The sequence below is a fragment of the Trachypithecus francoisi genome, unplaced genomic scaffold (genome assembly GCF_009764315.1).
Source record: "Trachypithecus francoisi isolate TF-2019V2 unplaced genomic scaffold, Tfra_2.0 Lachesis_group12, whole genome shotgun sequence".
In the NCBI taxonomy this organism is placed as follows: Eukaryota; Metazoa; Chordata; class Mammalia; order Primates; family Cercopithecidae; genus Trachypithecus; species Trachypithecus francoisi.
This window is the reverse complement of record NW_022681457.1, coordinates 99,520,381-99,535,758: the sequence shown is the minus strand read 5'-3', so window position 1 is coordinate 99,535,758 and position 15,378 is coordinate 99,520,381. Positions and strand designations below refer to the sequence as shown.

General features: G+C 48.2%; 1 protein-coding gene across 11 annotated transcripts in view; it reads right to left on the bottom strand.

The window, feature by feature from the left end:
• LOC117093095 (RH-like protein) overlaps window positions 1–15,378 on the bottom strand; it is a 70,455-nt gene that overhangs the window by 41,352 nt on the left and 13,725 nt on the right. For 9 of the 11 annotated variants that reach the window (XM_033227744.1, XM_033227745.1, XM_033227748.1 and 6 more), the window contains exons 2-3: window positions 7,364–7,550; window positions 957–1,107 (exon numbers count right to left, since the gene is read on the bottom strand). In XM_033227744.1, the coding sequence (XP_033083635.1) occupies window positions 957–1,107; window positions 7,364–7,550 (338 nt within the window). Of the gene's footprint in view, window positions 1–956; window positions 1,108–7,363; window positions 7,551–10,159; window positions 10,183–12,132; window positions 12,264–15,378 lie in introns of those variants that run through there. The other 2 variants (XM_033227742.1, XM_033227743.1) reach the window with 2 other exon arrangements.

The following is a 15,378-nucleotide window of genomic DNA, read 5'->3' as shown; positions in this document are numbered from 1 at the left end:
CAGGCTAGAGTGCAACGGTGCCATCTCGGTTCATTGCAACCTCCACCTCCTGGGTTCAAATGATTCTCTTGCCTCAGCCTCCTGAGTAGCTGGGATTACAGGCTCCTGCCACCATCCCCAGCTAAATTTTTTTTTTTTTTTTTTTTTAGACGGAGTCTCGCTCTGCCTCCCAGGCTGGAGTGCAGTGGGGCGATCTCAGCTCACTGCAAGCTCCACCTCCCAGGTTCACGCCATTCTCCTGCCTCAGCCTCCCGAGTAGCTGGGACTACAGGCGCCCACCACCTCACCCGGCTGATTTTTTGTATTTTTTTTTTAGTAGAGATGGGGTTTCACCGTGTTAGCCAGGATGGTCTCGATCTCCTGACCTCGTGATCCGCCCTTCTCGGCCTCCCAAAGTGCTGGGATTACAGGCTTGAGCCACCGCGCCCAGCCAATTTTGTATTTTTAGTAGAGATGAGGTTCCACTATGTTGGCCAGGCTGGTTTTGAACTCCTGACCTCAGGTGATCCACCCTCCTCGGCCTCCCAAAGTACTGGGATTACAGGTGTGAGCCACTGTACCTGGCCTATCTGTGTCTGTCTATCTATCTATCTATCTATCCATCCACCTACCTATTTATTTAGAGATGAGGTCTTGCTATGTTGCCCAGGTTGGTCTCCAACTCCTGGGCTCAAGCAATCCTTCCAACTGACACCTCAGCCTCCTGAGTAGCTGGGACTACAGGTGCACGCCGCCACAAATGGATAATTTAGAAAAAAAAATATTTTTTAGAGATGAGGATCTTGCTATGATGCCCAGGCTGGTCTCAAACTCCTGGCCTCAAGTGATCTTCCTCCTCAGCCTCCCAAGTAGCTGGGATTACAGGTTGTCTTTATTTTTTAAAACCCCAGAAACCCCACCAAATGGGGCTTTTGGCCCTTTTCTCCCAGGTCCCTCCTCCCAGCACCATGACTCACTCCGAAGATATTATAGATGACCATCCTCATGGTGCCAAAGACTGTCAGCTCCACCAGCACCATCACCACCAACTGCACCAAGTTGACCTTCCCCAAGACAGCATTCACTGAGATCAGCACTGACATAGCGCTCCTGGTGGCCAGCCGAATACTGGGGAAGAGAAGGAGAACCAGGATGACTGAGAAGGAAGGATGCCTCTCATTCATTCATTCATTCATTCAACAAACACTGTTGGGCACCTACTTTCTGTGGGAATAGAAGACAAGATTTCTACCCACCTGGGCGCTGATGCTGCGGACTGGAGTGACCATCTCTTCCCCCGTCAAGGTGACCTCTGCACCCTGAGCCATGTGGTCTGGCAGATGACTTAATCACTCTGTGCCTCAGTGCCTTCATCTATGAGGCACTGATCTACACATACTCATCTGACTGAGGATGATCGGGGCGACTGCACCCTCAGGGGACCTGACAACTGGGATTCTGCCCAGTCTTCTTTTCTGCCGCCATCATTCAGATGCTCAACAGAGGGCACTCTTCCCCCGCAGGCCTGTCCGCATCCAGTCACCCCATCCTCATCTGGGGCCACTGTCCCTTCTCTCCCTGTCCGTGGAAGTGGAAAGAAATTGGATTTGGAATCAGGACAAGCCAGGCTTCCAGTCCCAGCCTTGCCACTGGAGTGGCTATTTCATCTCACTGAGCCTATTTCTCCTTCTGCAAATTAAGAATGATGATCAAACATATCCCATGTTGGCGTCCTGGGGATGTGAAGGAGTATTCTTCCTATCGGTGTGTCTAGCACCAAGACTGGCACAAAGAACCAACTCCTGAAAAGACGCTAGCCTTATTAACACTATTATGATTCCTTCCTTCCCTCCACTAATGAGCATGCTCAGGAGGAGAAAATGATTTTTGTCTTCAAGGTACTTATGATCAAAAAAAAAAAAAATGTACTTATGATCCAGACAGGCTACACCATGAGCCTGTCAACTAAGAATATCTGTGATATCACAAGGCTAGTGGGGTTCATTGGAAGGAGAGGATGATGCTGACTGGACTCATCAGGGAGGACTTCCTGTAGGAAGTGGTACTGAGCTGGACAATCCATGGATATCCAGCCTCCCCTGAGCACCTTGCTCTGAGACTCCCTCCTCCCTCTGGGAGTTAATGATGATGATGCTACAACCACAGCAACAGTGATGATAATGATTTATTATAAGAGCATTTTGTAAAACAGGCTTGTAACAGCATCACCTCTTTTACATTTTAACCCTATAAGGCTGGGTGCAGTGGCACATGCCTGTACTGCCAGCACTTTGGGAGGCCAAGACAAGCGGATCACTTGAGGCCAGGTGTTCAAGACTGGCCTGGCCAACGTGGTGAAACCCTGTCTCAACCAAAAATACAAAAATTACCCGGGCGTAGTGGCACATGCTTGCAATCCCAGCCACTCTCGAGGCTAAGGCATGAGAGTCACTTGAACCCGGGAGGCAGAGGTTGCAGTGACCCGGGATCTCACCACTGCACTCTAGCCTGGGTGACAGAGTGAGACTCCGTCTCAAAAATAATAATAATAATAAATTTAAAAAAAAATTTGGCCGGGCGCGGTGGCTCAAGCCTGTAATCCCAGCACTTTGGGAGGCCGAGACGGGCGGATCACGAGGTCAGCAGATTGAGACCATCCTGGCTAACACAGTGAAACCCCGTCTCTACTAAAAAATACAAAAAACTAGCCGGGCGAGGTGGCGGGCGCCTGTAGTCCCAGCTACTCGGGAGGCTGAGGCAGGAGAATGGCCTAAACCCGGGAGGCGGAGCTTGCAGTGAGCTGAGATCCAGCCACTGCACTCCAGCCTGGGCGACAGAGCGACTCCGTCTCAAAAAAAAAAAAAAAAAAAATTTAACCCTCTGTGCGAGTCTCTGTAAAATCGTGCTAGCTTACCATTCAGTATCCCCATTTTACAGAGGGTCATGCAGAGGATTATAATGGATTTTTTGGAAATAGTCACACCAGCTGATCACAAATGTGAGGTTCAAACCCAGCTGGCCTAGATCCAAAGCCTGTGCTCTGAAGTCTGGACTTAGCTTCCTCAGTGTTTGCTGCAGACTATGCCCGCTTAAGCCTCCAGGACTTTAGGGGAAGATCAGAAAAGGGCAAAGGGCATTGGGAAGGAGTCTTACAGGGACCAGGAATTTAGAACAAGGGGTTACTCAATGTACCATCGTGCCTGGACAAGTTATTCCTTTTAAGTGGGTGTTCATTTCATTGACAAAGGCTTAACTCAGGAGCATGTGTGCCGGCGGCAGTATTTCACTCCTCAAGGGCCAGTTTGTGCTGGGGAGGTGCTAAGATAGTGACATGCAGTGGTTAGGAGCGTGCTCTCAGGTCTAGGCTGCCTGGGCTGGAATCTTGACTCAGCCACTTTCTGGCTGTGTGATCCTGGGCAACTTATTTAATCACGCTGTGCCTTGGTGCCTCCATTTATAAGGTGGACCCAATGCCTCTGGAGCCACAGTAAGGGCAAAGTGAGTTGATATATGTCAAGTGCAATAAGGAGTTGGTTATTGCTATTATCTTCTAGGGAGAGTCCTAGAGATTTCAAAATGCAACATTAAAAAATCACACTTTTAAAGCCAGGAGTGGTGGCTCAAACCCATAATCTTAGCACTTTGGGAGGCTGAGGTGGGAGGATTGTTTAAGGCCTGGAGTTTGAGACCAGCCTGGGCAACACAGTGAGACTTCATCTCTATTAAAAAAAAAAAAAAAAGCTAGGTGTGGTGGTGTGTGCCTGTGGTCTCAACTACTCAGGAGGCTGTAATTCCAGTACTTTTGGGAACCGAGGTGGGCAGATCATTTGATCCCAGGAGTTTGAGACCAGCCTGAGCAACACAGTGAGACCCTGTCTCGGCAGAAAATAGAAACATTAGCTAGGCGTGGTGGTGTGCACCCATAGTCCCAGCTACTTGGGAGGCTGAAGCAGGAGGATCATCTGAACCCAGTGAGGTTGAGGCTGAGTGAGCCATGATCATGCGACTTCACTCCAGCCTGACAACAGAGTGAGACCCCGTCTCAAAAACAGTTTTAGGCCAGGCACGGTGGCTCACACCTGTAATCCCAGTACTTTGAGAGGCCTAGGCGAGTGGATTACCTGAGGTCAGAAGTTTGAGACCAACCTGACCCAACTGGTGAAACCCTGTCTCTACTAAAAATACAAAAATTAGCCAGGCATGGTAGTGGGCACCTGTAAAAAAATTTAACTCAGGAGGCTGAGGTGGGAGGCTTACTTGAGCCCAGGAGGCAGAGGCTGCAGTGAGCTATGATTGTATCACTGCACTCCAGACTGGGCAACAGAGCAAGACCCTGTGTAAATAAATAAATAAATAAAATTTTAAAACATCCCACTTTTAGGGTTCTGTTTATTTATTTATTTATTTTTTTTTTTATTTTTTTGAGACGGAGTCTTGCTCTGTCGCCCTGGCTGGAGTGCAGTGGCCGGATCTCAGCTCACTGCAAGCTCCGCCCCCCGGGTTCATGCCATTCTCCTGCCTCAGCCTCCCGAGTAGCTTGGACTACAGGCACTCGCCACCTCGCCCGGCTAGTTTTCTTGTATTTTTTAGTAGAGACGGGGTTTCACCGTATTAGCCAGGATGGTCTCGATCTCCTGACCTCGTGATCCGCCGGTCTCGGCCTCCCAAAGTGCTGGGATTACAGGCTTGAGCCACCGCGCCCGGCCGAGGGTTCTGTTTATTTTCATTTTTGCTCCAATACCCATTTGCTAAGTTATTAGTATGTGAGGAAAACAAAGAACAACGTTGAATAAGATAGGCCCCTCCCCTGAAGGGATTCAAAACAGAACCAAATCAGTCCCAAGTCAAGTGGCACAAGCTGGAGTGTTGCCAAGGGAGAGTACCCTGTCCCCAGGGGCAGGCTTGGACACTACCCATCAGCACAGCCCTGATGGGAACCAGTCAGGAAGCCAGTTTCAGCAGGGGTCACCCCTAGATGGATCCAAGCAGTCAGGGGTGGGGCAGGAGAGTTGACTCAGGCTGCGAGTGACTTCTCTCCCTTCTCGTCTTCCTGGATTGAGTCAAGAACAAACAGGTCTCTGTGGACATCAGACAAAGGGAGCAGTCGTAGACGCCTCCTGCCCCATTCTGCTGTGGTGCAGAAGGCTGAAGGCTGGTGTGACCTTAAGCTAAGGCAGCAACACCAAACCAGGGCCACCACCGTTTGAATTCCCCCAGGGTGCCCTTTGTCACTTCCCAGGTGAATGCAGCGTGTGCGTGTGCGTGTGTGTGTGTGTGTGTGTGTGTGTGTGTGTGTGTGTGTATTGAATCCCCATGGGAATTACCTCTAAAAAACTGTGTTTTTTGTTTGTTTGTTTTTTTGAGATGGAGACTCACTCTGTCACCCAGGCTAGAGTGCAAAGGTACAATCTCGGCTCACTATAGCCTCTGCCTCTCGGGTTCAAGTGATTCTCCTGCCTCAGCCTCCCAAGTAACTGGGATTACAGGCGCCTGCCACCATGCCCAGCTAATTTTTGTATTTTTAGTAGAGATAGGATTTCACCATGTTGTTCAGGTTGGTTTTGAACTCCTGACCTCAGGTGATCCACCTGCCTAGGCCTCCCAAAGTACTGGGATTACAGGCATGAACCACTGCGCCCGGCCTAACACCATTTTTGAGATAGGGTCTCACTCTGTTGTCCAGGCTGGAGTGAAGTGGCATGATCATGGCTCACTCAGCCTCAACCTCACTGGGTTCAGGTGATCCTCCTGCCTCAGCCTCCCAAGTAGCTGGGACTACGGGTGCACACCACCACACCTAGCTAATGTTTCTATTTTATGCCGAGACAGGGTCTCACTGTGTTGCTCAGGTTGGTCTCAAACTTCTGGGCTCAAGTGATCTGCCCACCTCAGCTCCCAAAAGTACTGGGATTACAGGTGTGAACCATCACACCCAGCCTCTAAACCTTTTTAGAAAGAAAAATATATAGAGTTTTTTCCCCCAGGGCCAATCGGGAGCTGGCTAGACTGTGTTTCATGTTCTGACCACTCCGGAGTATATGGAAAAGGTTATAATAAAAAGGTGGAGCCATCTCCACCACTTAGCTGTGTGGCCCGAGACAAGTGCCTTGCACTCTCTGAGCTTCCACTTCCTTATTTGTATACTAGGTTAGATCCCTACCTGGAAGAGTTAAACAAAATTATATTTGTGGAGTGCTCAGCACAGTTCCTGGCTCATAGAGAAATGTTTAACAGCAGTGCTCAGAGGTTTAGCAGGGTCTTAGAGGGGGAGGCTGGAATGGCCTTGAGAGGTCCCCAAGATGCCTAGGATGACATTTACCATCCTCTTGTCAGCACAGAGATTCAGAGTTGAACAAAACAAAACAATGTTTCAGGAAAAAACTTAGCCTAATTTCTCCTATTAAGTGCCAATGCCCTTTTAAAACGTGTATAGTTTGATGTGTAACCATCACCTGTGTGAACATAGAGAACATTTTCTGCACCCCATGAGGTTATTTTGTGTTCCTTCCTAATCAATATCCACCTCCTGCCCAGGTAACCACAATTCTGACTTCTAGCACCATTAAACATTAGTTTTGATGGTTCTTAGCATTTCACATAAATGCATCTAAACGAAGCACAGGTAATTTAATGAAAATAAAGCCATGGCTATTTCTTGTCTAGCAGCATTAGAGGGCTGAAAGTCATTTCTTTTCAAAAGAACGTCTCTCAGGCCGGATGCGGTGGCTCACGCCTGTAATCCCAGCACTTTGGGAGGCCAAGGCGGGCGGGTCACCTGAGGTCAGGAGTTTGAGACTAGCCTGACCAATATGGAGAAACTCTATCTCTACTAAAAATACAAAATCAGCCAGGCGTGGTGGCACATGCCTGTAATCCCAGTTACTCGGGAGGCTGAGGCAGGAGAATCACTTGAACCTGGAAGGCTGAGGTTGTGGTGTGCCGAAATGGCGCCATTGCACTCCAGCCTGGGTGACAAGAGTGAAACTCAGCCTCAAAATAAAAAAGAGAAAGTCTCTCTAGGTGTGGCATGTCTATTTCTCTCTGTCTAATGTGTTTCCTTCTTACTTTTTCCATAAACTTATATTGATTATGTAACTTTACAAAATCATAAACAACAATAACAGAAAAGAAAGGATGCAGGAGGAATGTAGGCCTGGAATCCCTGTGATACAAAGAGTAGGGCTGCCCAGTAAAATACAGGATGCCCAGTTAAATTTGAATTTTAGATAAACAATGAATAATCTTTTAGCATGAGGATGTCCTAAATATTACACAACATTGGTGCTAGACAGAGAGGGGGCAATATCCCAGATCTTCTGGAACCTGTCCTTTTGGGCTCCATTCCCTCTATGACCCAGAAGTGATCCAGCCACCATCCCAATACCTGAGCAGTTTGATGACCACCTTCCCAGGAGGGAACTGGCTCAGGAAGCCGTCCAGCAGGATTGCCCACTGCACACCAAGGGCCAGCATGAAGAGGTTGAAGGCCACACTGCTCCAGCTGTGTCTCCGCAAATTCGAGGTGAAGAAGCCCAAGCCAAGGGCCGCCATCACGGTCAGATCTTGGCAGACTGCTCAGTGGGGAGATGGCGAGAAGGAGGAGGGGGAAGCAGACGAGATTTAGGGTGGTGCGAAATTAGAGTCTTACAAAATGGCAGCTGGAAGGGACATGTGAGATCATTTACAAGTATTTGGTCACATTACTTTGCCTCTTTAAGCCTCAATGTTCTCATCTGAATAATGGGGATAACACACGCATGCCATGTGGGCTTAAGGTAAGGATTAGAGGAGCTAAAAGCTAATTAAGCACTTAGGGCAGGGCCTAGCCCATAATGAGTGCTCAGCAAATGTGGCAATTACTGTATTATTAAACCTAATAATAAGAACAAGTGTAAAGCACATGTGCTTGACGCACATGGACACTCAGTAAAGGTCATTGCTGCTGTTATTGCAGATCAGGGCCAACCCCCTGGCCATGCACATGAGAAAATAAGGCCACAGAAGCCAAGTGACTTGGCCCAGGACACACAGAAAAGAGAGGGCAGAGACAGGCCCAGTGCTGTTGTTGTTGGGAACCACATAACCTCCACAGCAAACCTCCCTCCCTTTGCCACCTGCTGTGAGGGACCTGGTGAGCCAGCTGGCAGAAAACATCAGGGCCACCTGGGTAGCCCTCACCTTTCCCAGTCTCAGGGCCTGAGCAGAGGCTGCTGTGGCAGGTGAGTGGAAGAGACGCACCTGAGGGCAGGGAGGGGCCCAGCAAAGCAAAGAGGGTGAGTACTTGGTTTAACTGCAGTTTTGAAAAAGGGTTAGCAGCTTGAGCTCCAGAACAAGACAAACTTGGGTTCAAATCAGGTCTCTGGCACCCTCTAACTGTGTGGTCTTGATCTTGTTACTTAACATCTCTGAGCTTTATAACAGCCTACATTTCTTAAGTGTTTACCATGTGCCTACACTGTTTTAATCACTTTACATAGACTATCTTGTCTCGTTCTCACAACCACACTCTGATGTGGGCGCTGCTACTGTCACCATTTTACAGATATGAAAACCAAGGCACAGAGGAGTTACGTAACTTGCCCCGGTGGGTAGAGCTAAGATTTTTGTTTTAATTTTGAGATGGAGTTTCACTCTTGTCACCCAGGCTGGAGTACATCGGCAAGATCTTGGCTCACTGCAACCACCGCCTCCTGGGTTCAAGTGATTCTCCTGCCTCAGCCTCCCAAGTAGCTGGGATTACAGGTGCCTGCCACCATGCCCAGCTAATTTTTGTATTTTCAATAGAGAAAGGGTTTCACTATGTTGGCCAGGCTGGTCTGGAACTCCTGACCTCAAGTGATCTGCCCGCCTCAGTTTCCCAAAGCGATGGGATTACAGGCATGAGCCACAGGGCCTGGCCTATAGCCAAGATTTAAACCAAGATAGTCTGCTGGAGCCTGTGCCTTGGACTACCACACCATCTGCCCTCCCTCTGCTTATTCTCGTATGTTAAATAGGGAAAATGATCATACTTCCTTCATTAGGTTGCCAGAATCAAATGGTATATGTAATGCACATAATTGCTCCAAATTGTAAATGCTATTTCATCAATAATCACCAAGTGCTTTCACACATGAATAAATGACTGGAGAGAGAGAGATCTTGAAGAATTTTTTTTTCCATCATGAATATTGTCTCTAAGTTTGGGAGATGTTTTACTTTTTTAGTTTTAGTGTTTAAATTTTCTGCAACCTGCATGTAGACAATTTTTTGTTTGTTTGTTTTTTGAGACAGAGTCTCTCTGTCGCCCAGGTTGGAGTGCAGTGGTACGATCTCGGCTCACTGCAACCTCCGCCTCCCGGGTTCAAGCGATTCTTATGCTTCAGCCTCCTGTGCTTCAGTGGGAACCACAGGCACACCCCACTATGCCTGGCTAATTTTTGTATTTTTAGTAGAGACAGGGTTTCATTATATTGGCCAAGGTGGTCTCAAACTCCTGACCTCATGTAATCCACCAGCCTCTGTCTCCCAAATTGCTGGGATTACAGGCCTGAGCCACCGTGCCCAGCCTAGATAATGTTTTTTAAAAAGGTGGAAGGGAAACATAGGCTTTAATTTCACATAGCTCTGTTCGATCCCAGCTCTATCATTTCCTATTAGATTAAACCTCACTAAATTGCCACCAGTTGACTGTTTTGGACATATAAAAATATCAATTTAGGAGGCCGACGTGGGTAGATCACGAGGTCAGCAGTTCAAGACCAGCCTGGCCAACACGGTGAAACCCCGTCTCTACTAAAATTACAAAAAAATTAGCTGGGTGTGGTGTAATCCCAGCTACTCGGGAGGCTGAGGCAGGAGGATCACTTGAACCTGGGAGGCAGAGGTTGTGATGAGCCAAGATCGCGCCATTGCACTCCAGCCTGGATGACAGTGCAGTGAGACTCCGTCTCAAAATAAATAAATTTAAAAAATATGAATTTATGTCTTTCAACTTCATAGCCCTGTGATCTTGTAAGTTGCTTACTTTCCTTATGAGCTAAATAAGGGTAATTAGACCAACCTCAAAGGGTGCTGGGAAATCCAAAAAAAATAATGTTTTGTTCAAGTGCTTAGTACAGTGCGTGGCACATGGAGAACGCTCAGTAAATAGTGGTTATTCATCAACACCATCAGAACAATCACAGCAGTAGGAACTCACCTGCCACTGGTCTCCGAACCTGGCTTTAATAAGAATGAGAAGCTATCATTACTAGAACTCTCCAAAGTCTCAGAAAAAGTCTTTGATTTATAAAGTACATTTAAATTCACTTCCATTGAAAAATACACACATCTACGGTCTGCCAGAGAGGACAAGGTTGGACACTGAAATTTCCAAATGAACCTGACACCACCAGGATACAGGAGACCCCCAAGGACCTCTACGGGACCTGCGGATTTGGGGCATGGGTGAGAAGTGGGCATTAGGGAGGATTCAACTCTTTGCACCTCTTCTGACAGCAGGGAGGGAGGTGCAGGGAATGTTTCTGTCTCCTGCTTGCGTCCTTAGGAATGGGGGTGTGTGGCCAGGGGACATTTTATACAGGGTTCCTCTTGGGATTACTCAAATTCCCTCAGGAGCCAAGCAGGAAATCTGTGTATGAAGGTGCAATGCACATGTGGGAGCAGTGAGGCTCGTGTTCAGTTGGAGACTGCACGCCCCACTTAAGGTATGCAAATTCAACCTTTTATTAAACACGACTGTTAAAGTGCATCTGCCATTTTGCAGCAATGCTATAAAGCATAGGGTCCAGACTTATTGAAGATTCTATGAGTGGGGCAATTCTTCCATTTCCCTTTCATTTTACAGAAGGGGACCAGAGACAGCCTGTGAGGGGCGCCCATGACCGGGCCCAGAGGAGAATGGTACATTCTAAGGAAGGCCTTCAGGAAAAGTTTATGAAAGCCCCACAACTTGGAGAAAGAAAATCTAACATGGTAGTTCAACAGTGAACCAACTCCCAGGCCCCAAAGCATGCCGGCAGCAGAGCCCAGCTCTGAATGCCTGGAACTATGTCCGTACACAGGCTAGGCTGTCTCTAGCTCTTTTTTCCCTCACCTCACTCAGCGATCTTAGGCAAGTCCATTACCCTCTTTAGGCCTCAGTTTCCCTGTCTGTAACACATAGGAGTTGGGCTTGATACTAAGGCTTTTACAGCTCTGGAACATTCCAAAGAAGTTAGTGGAAGATGGGGAGAGGAGAGTTGCCCAGATAAGGGCAGAGTTGGGGCCCTAAAGATGAGGAAGTCAGACCGGGTGTGGTAGCTCACATCTGTAATCCCAGCACAATCCCAGCACTTTGGGAGGCCAAGGAGGGAGGACTGCTTGAGCTGAGGAGTTCAAGAACAGCCTGGGCAACATAGCAAGACCTTGTCTCTACAAAAAATACAAAATTACTTGGGCGTGGTGGCGAGTGCCTGTAGTCCCAGTTACTCAGGAGGCTGAGGTGGGAGGATCACTTGTGCCTAGGAGGTTAAGGCTGCAGTAAGCCACGATCACACCACTATACTTCAGCACCCTGGGCGACAAAGGGAGACCCTGTTTAAAAAAAAAAAAAAAAAAGGCCAGGCACGGTAGCTTCTGCCTGTAATCCTAGCACTTTGGGAGGCTGAGGTGGGTAGATCACCTGAAGTCAGGAGTTTGAGACCAGCCTGACCAACATGGTGAAACCCCATCTCTACTAAAAATACAAAAGTTAGCCGGGCATGGTGGTGCATGCCTGTAATCCCAGCTCCTCAGGAGGCTGAGGCAGGAGAATTGCTTGAACCGGGAAGGCTGAGGTTGCAGTGAGCCGAGATCACACCACTGTACTCCAGCGTGGGTGACAGAGCGAGACTCCGTCTCAAAAAAAAAAAAAAAGAGAGAGATGAGGAAGTCAGAGGATCCTGGGTAGGGGCCTTATCGGGCAGAGCTGCTGCCCCTGATCCCAATTCCCTGATTCCAGGTATAGGCACTCAGGACTTTCCTCCCTAAGGCTCTACACTGTCCCTGAGAGAGGAATTGTGCCTCAGCCAACAAGATGAAATTAGGGCAGCAGTTTCCAGGAGCTGTTGACAGAGCTCATGCACCCCAAACTGGTCAGGAAATAACATTTGTTTTCAGGTTTCTCCTCCCCCTGCCCCCTCATCCTCCCACCTCTCCTGGGCTCCAGGCCCATTTCCACCCCTCATTATCTGGGCTCCTGCTTCAGGGCTGGGCCCCAGCTCGGAGCATCCTCATTGGTGTCAGCCTCCACCTCTTACAGTCTGCTCTGCACTCACATCAGCTGCTGGTTTGATAAGCTAATGGGCTCTAAGGTGTTCAGGGGTGATAAGAAGTGGATGTGCTACCCGGGCACCCATGCCTGGGCCCAGACGGGAATTGTACATTCTACGGAAAGCCTTCAGGAAAAGTTTATGAAAGCCTCATGACTTGCAGAAAGAAGTCTAACCTGGTAGTTCAGCAGCAAGAGATAAGGCAATACTCACCATCATTGTAATAGTAGGCATACAGACAGCACCCAACGTTCCAGGCACTGTTCTATGTGCCTTACACACTTAACCCACAACAGCCTCATGCGGGAGGTACGATTTATTATCTCCATTTTACAGATAGGGAAAGGGAGGCACAGAGAGGTGTTATAACTAGTCCAAGTCATAGAGCTAGTAAATGGTAGCAGGAGGATTCGAACCCTGCCTACCTGGGTTTAACAATTACGCCATCCTGACTTTCTATGTAGCATATATAACGTGACTGTGATGGTGAACAGTGTGGGTCTCTGAAGCAGGTTGTCAGCGTTCAGAGCCTGGCTATTCCTGTGTCCCAGCTTCCTGAGCTGTAAAATTGGGATGAAACAATGCCACCTGTTCAGAGGATTGCCATGAGCCTTGAGCTTGCTGGCTCATGCAAGTCACTTCACCCAGCATTGGGTACGTAGTGAGTGTTAGTAACTATTGCCCCTTGCCAGCCGCTGATTAGCCGTGTGACTTTAGGCAAGACTGCTCTCCCACAGGCCTGTCGCAAAGAGACCACTCGCAAAGAGTTTGTTTGGATAACAGCACTTTGGCCTTCTGGAACATCCCCATGGGCAGCTGCCTCCTCTGGTCAGCTGCCTCTGTGATTCTGGATCTGCAACCCCTCCCACTCTTGCCCCTCCCTCTGGCCTGCAGAAACTTCAGCACCAACAGCTCTGAAGGCAGACCCAGCTTCATTCCCCCAGGCTCTAGGGTTGACCTCCACACTGTGCTCCCACTGCTGCCTGGGAAGACCTCTGCAGCCTCAGGCTGCCACCACCTCCTCCCCCACAGCTTCTACTCTACCCACAACTCTCACCCTGCTGCAGCCTGGGAAGAAAAACAAAGATTTCCCAAAGGGGCAGATGGAAGCCGCAATGTGGAAGGTGCCAGGGTTTGGAATGTTTACATGTCACTGGGAAAACCCCTCTGTCTTCCAGTAGACCCTCTCTCTGCCTCTGAGGAGTATGGGGTGGGGATGGGGGACTGGGTGGTATCCACAGCACAGGACCCAGGATAGTCTCCCAGTTTCGTAGCCTTAGGGAAGCTCTGCATGATAGGAGATTGTTAACAGTAATGGCCCCCAATGAATCACCAACTGCCAAACACGTGAATGAGGTCATCTGAGGCCATCCCACCCCAAACTGCAGATGCATGAATGACCCTGGGTGAAACCAACAGAAGAACTGCCCAGCTGAACCCAGCCCAGTTGTTGTACCACAGAATCATGATCATGAATAAATTAAAAGGTTGCTATTTTAAGCCACTAAGTTTGGGGTGGCTGTTATGCAGCAATGGGTAATTGATACTCTCTGCTTCCCCTAAGCATCTCATAGGTCCCTTAACTCCAAGCCCAGAATGAACATATCATCGTTCATTTATCCTCACAACCTGTCCCTCCCCTTCTGTCTCTCATCTCAGGAACTGACACCTCTCTAAGCCAAATCATACATCTGTAGCCAGCTTTAACTCCCCACTCTTTTCATCAAGTACAGCTGATTTTATCTCCTAAATTTCTCTTGAATCTCCTCCACTGCCCCTGCCCATCTGGTCTCATCACAGGTCATCCAGACCAGCAGTCATTACAGCAAAGAACACATACTATAGAAAATGCTCAATACAATCACTAGGGTAGCTGGAAGAAAACAAGCAGTTCTAGTTTTATTTTTATTTAAAAAACTAAGAAACTAAAGCTTTTGATAATAAAAGCTAATACTTTGTATGTGTGTTAATTCATTTAATCCTTTCAACAACTTAATGAAACAAGTACTATCATCCTCTGACAGAAGCTGAAACAGAGACAGAAAGAGGTTGACTAATCTGCCCAAGGTCTGTAGGATACAGAGGCAAGATTTGAATTAGTCTAGCTCCAGGAATCCCTGAACTTTCATGCACAGAAGAATCACCCAGAGGGCTTGTAAAAACACAGATTGCTGGGCCCCAGACCCAGAGCTTCTGATCAGTAGGTCTGGGCTAGGGCCTGAGAATCTGCATTTCTACTAAATTTCCGGGGGATGCTGAGGCAGCAGGTCTGGGGACCACACTTTGAGAAACATGGAACTAGGCTATTCTACCTCTAAAGGTACTTTGTGAAGTTTTCAGCTCTGCAAATATTTAATATTCAGATTCACCCAGAAGCCGCCCCTCACTTGCTCAGGATGTCATACAGCCTTGAGTCTCCTAGCTTTGGAAGGTATCCTAAGGGAATATTGGTCCAATGGGATGGATTTGATATGCATTTCTCTATATTCATCATGTTGCAACTAATGGCAGGGTTTTATGTTTTATTTATTTATTTTTATTTTTATTTATTTATTTTTTTTGAGATGGAGTCTCACTCTGTTGCCCAGGCTGGAGTGCAGTGGTGCAATCTCAGCTCACTGCAAGCTCGCCATCCTGGGTTCACACCATTCTCCGGCCTCAGCCTCCCGAGTAGCTGGGACTACAGACGCCTGCCACAACGCCCGGCTAATTTTTTGTATTTTTAGTAGAGACGGGGTTTTATCGTGTTAGCCAGGATGGTCTCGATCTTCTGACCTTGTGATCTGCTAGCCTCAGCCTCCCAAATTGCTGGGATTACAGGTGTGAGCCACTGCACCCGGCCATCTCAAATATTTTTTTTTTTTTTTGAGACAGGGTCTTGCTCTATTGCCCATGCGGGAGTGCAGTGGTACAACCCTGTCCCACTGCAGCCTCAAGCTCCCAGGCTCAAGCAATCCTCTCACCTCAGCCTACCTAGTAGCTGAGACTACAGGCATATGCCACCACACCAGGCTAAATTTTAAGTCTTTTTTTTTTTAGAGATGGGGGTCTCCCTGTGTTTCCTAGGCTGATCTTGAACTTCTTGGTTTAAGCCATCCTCCCAACTTGGCCTCCCGAAGTGCTCAGC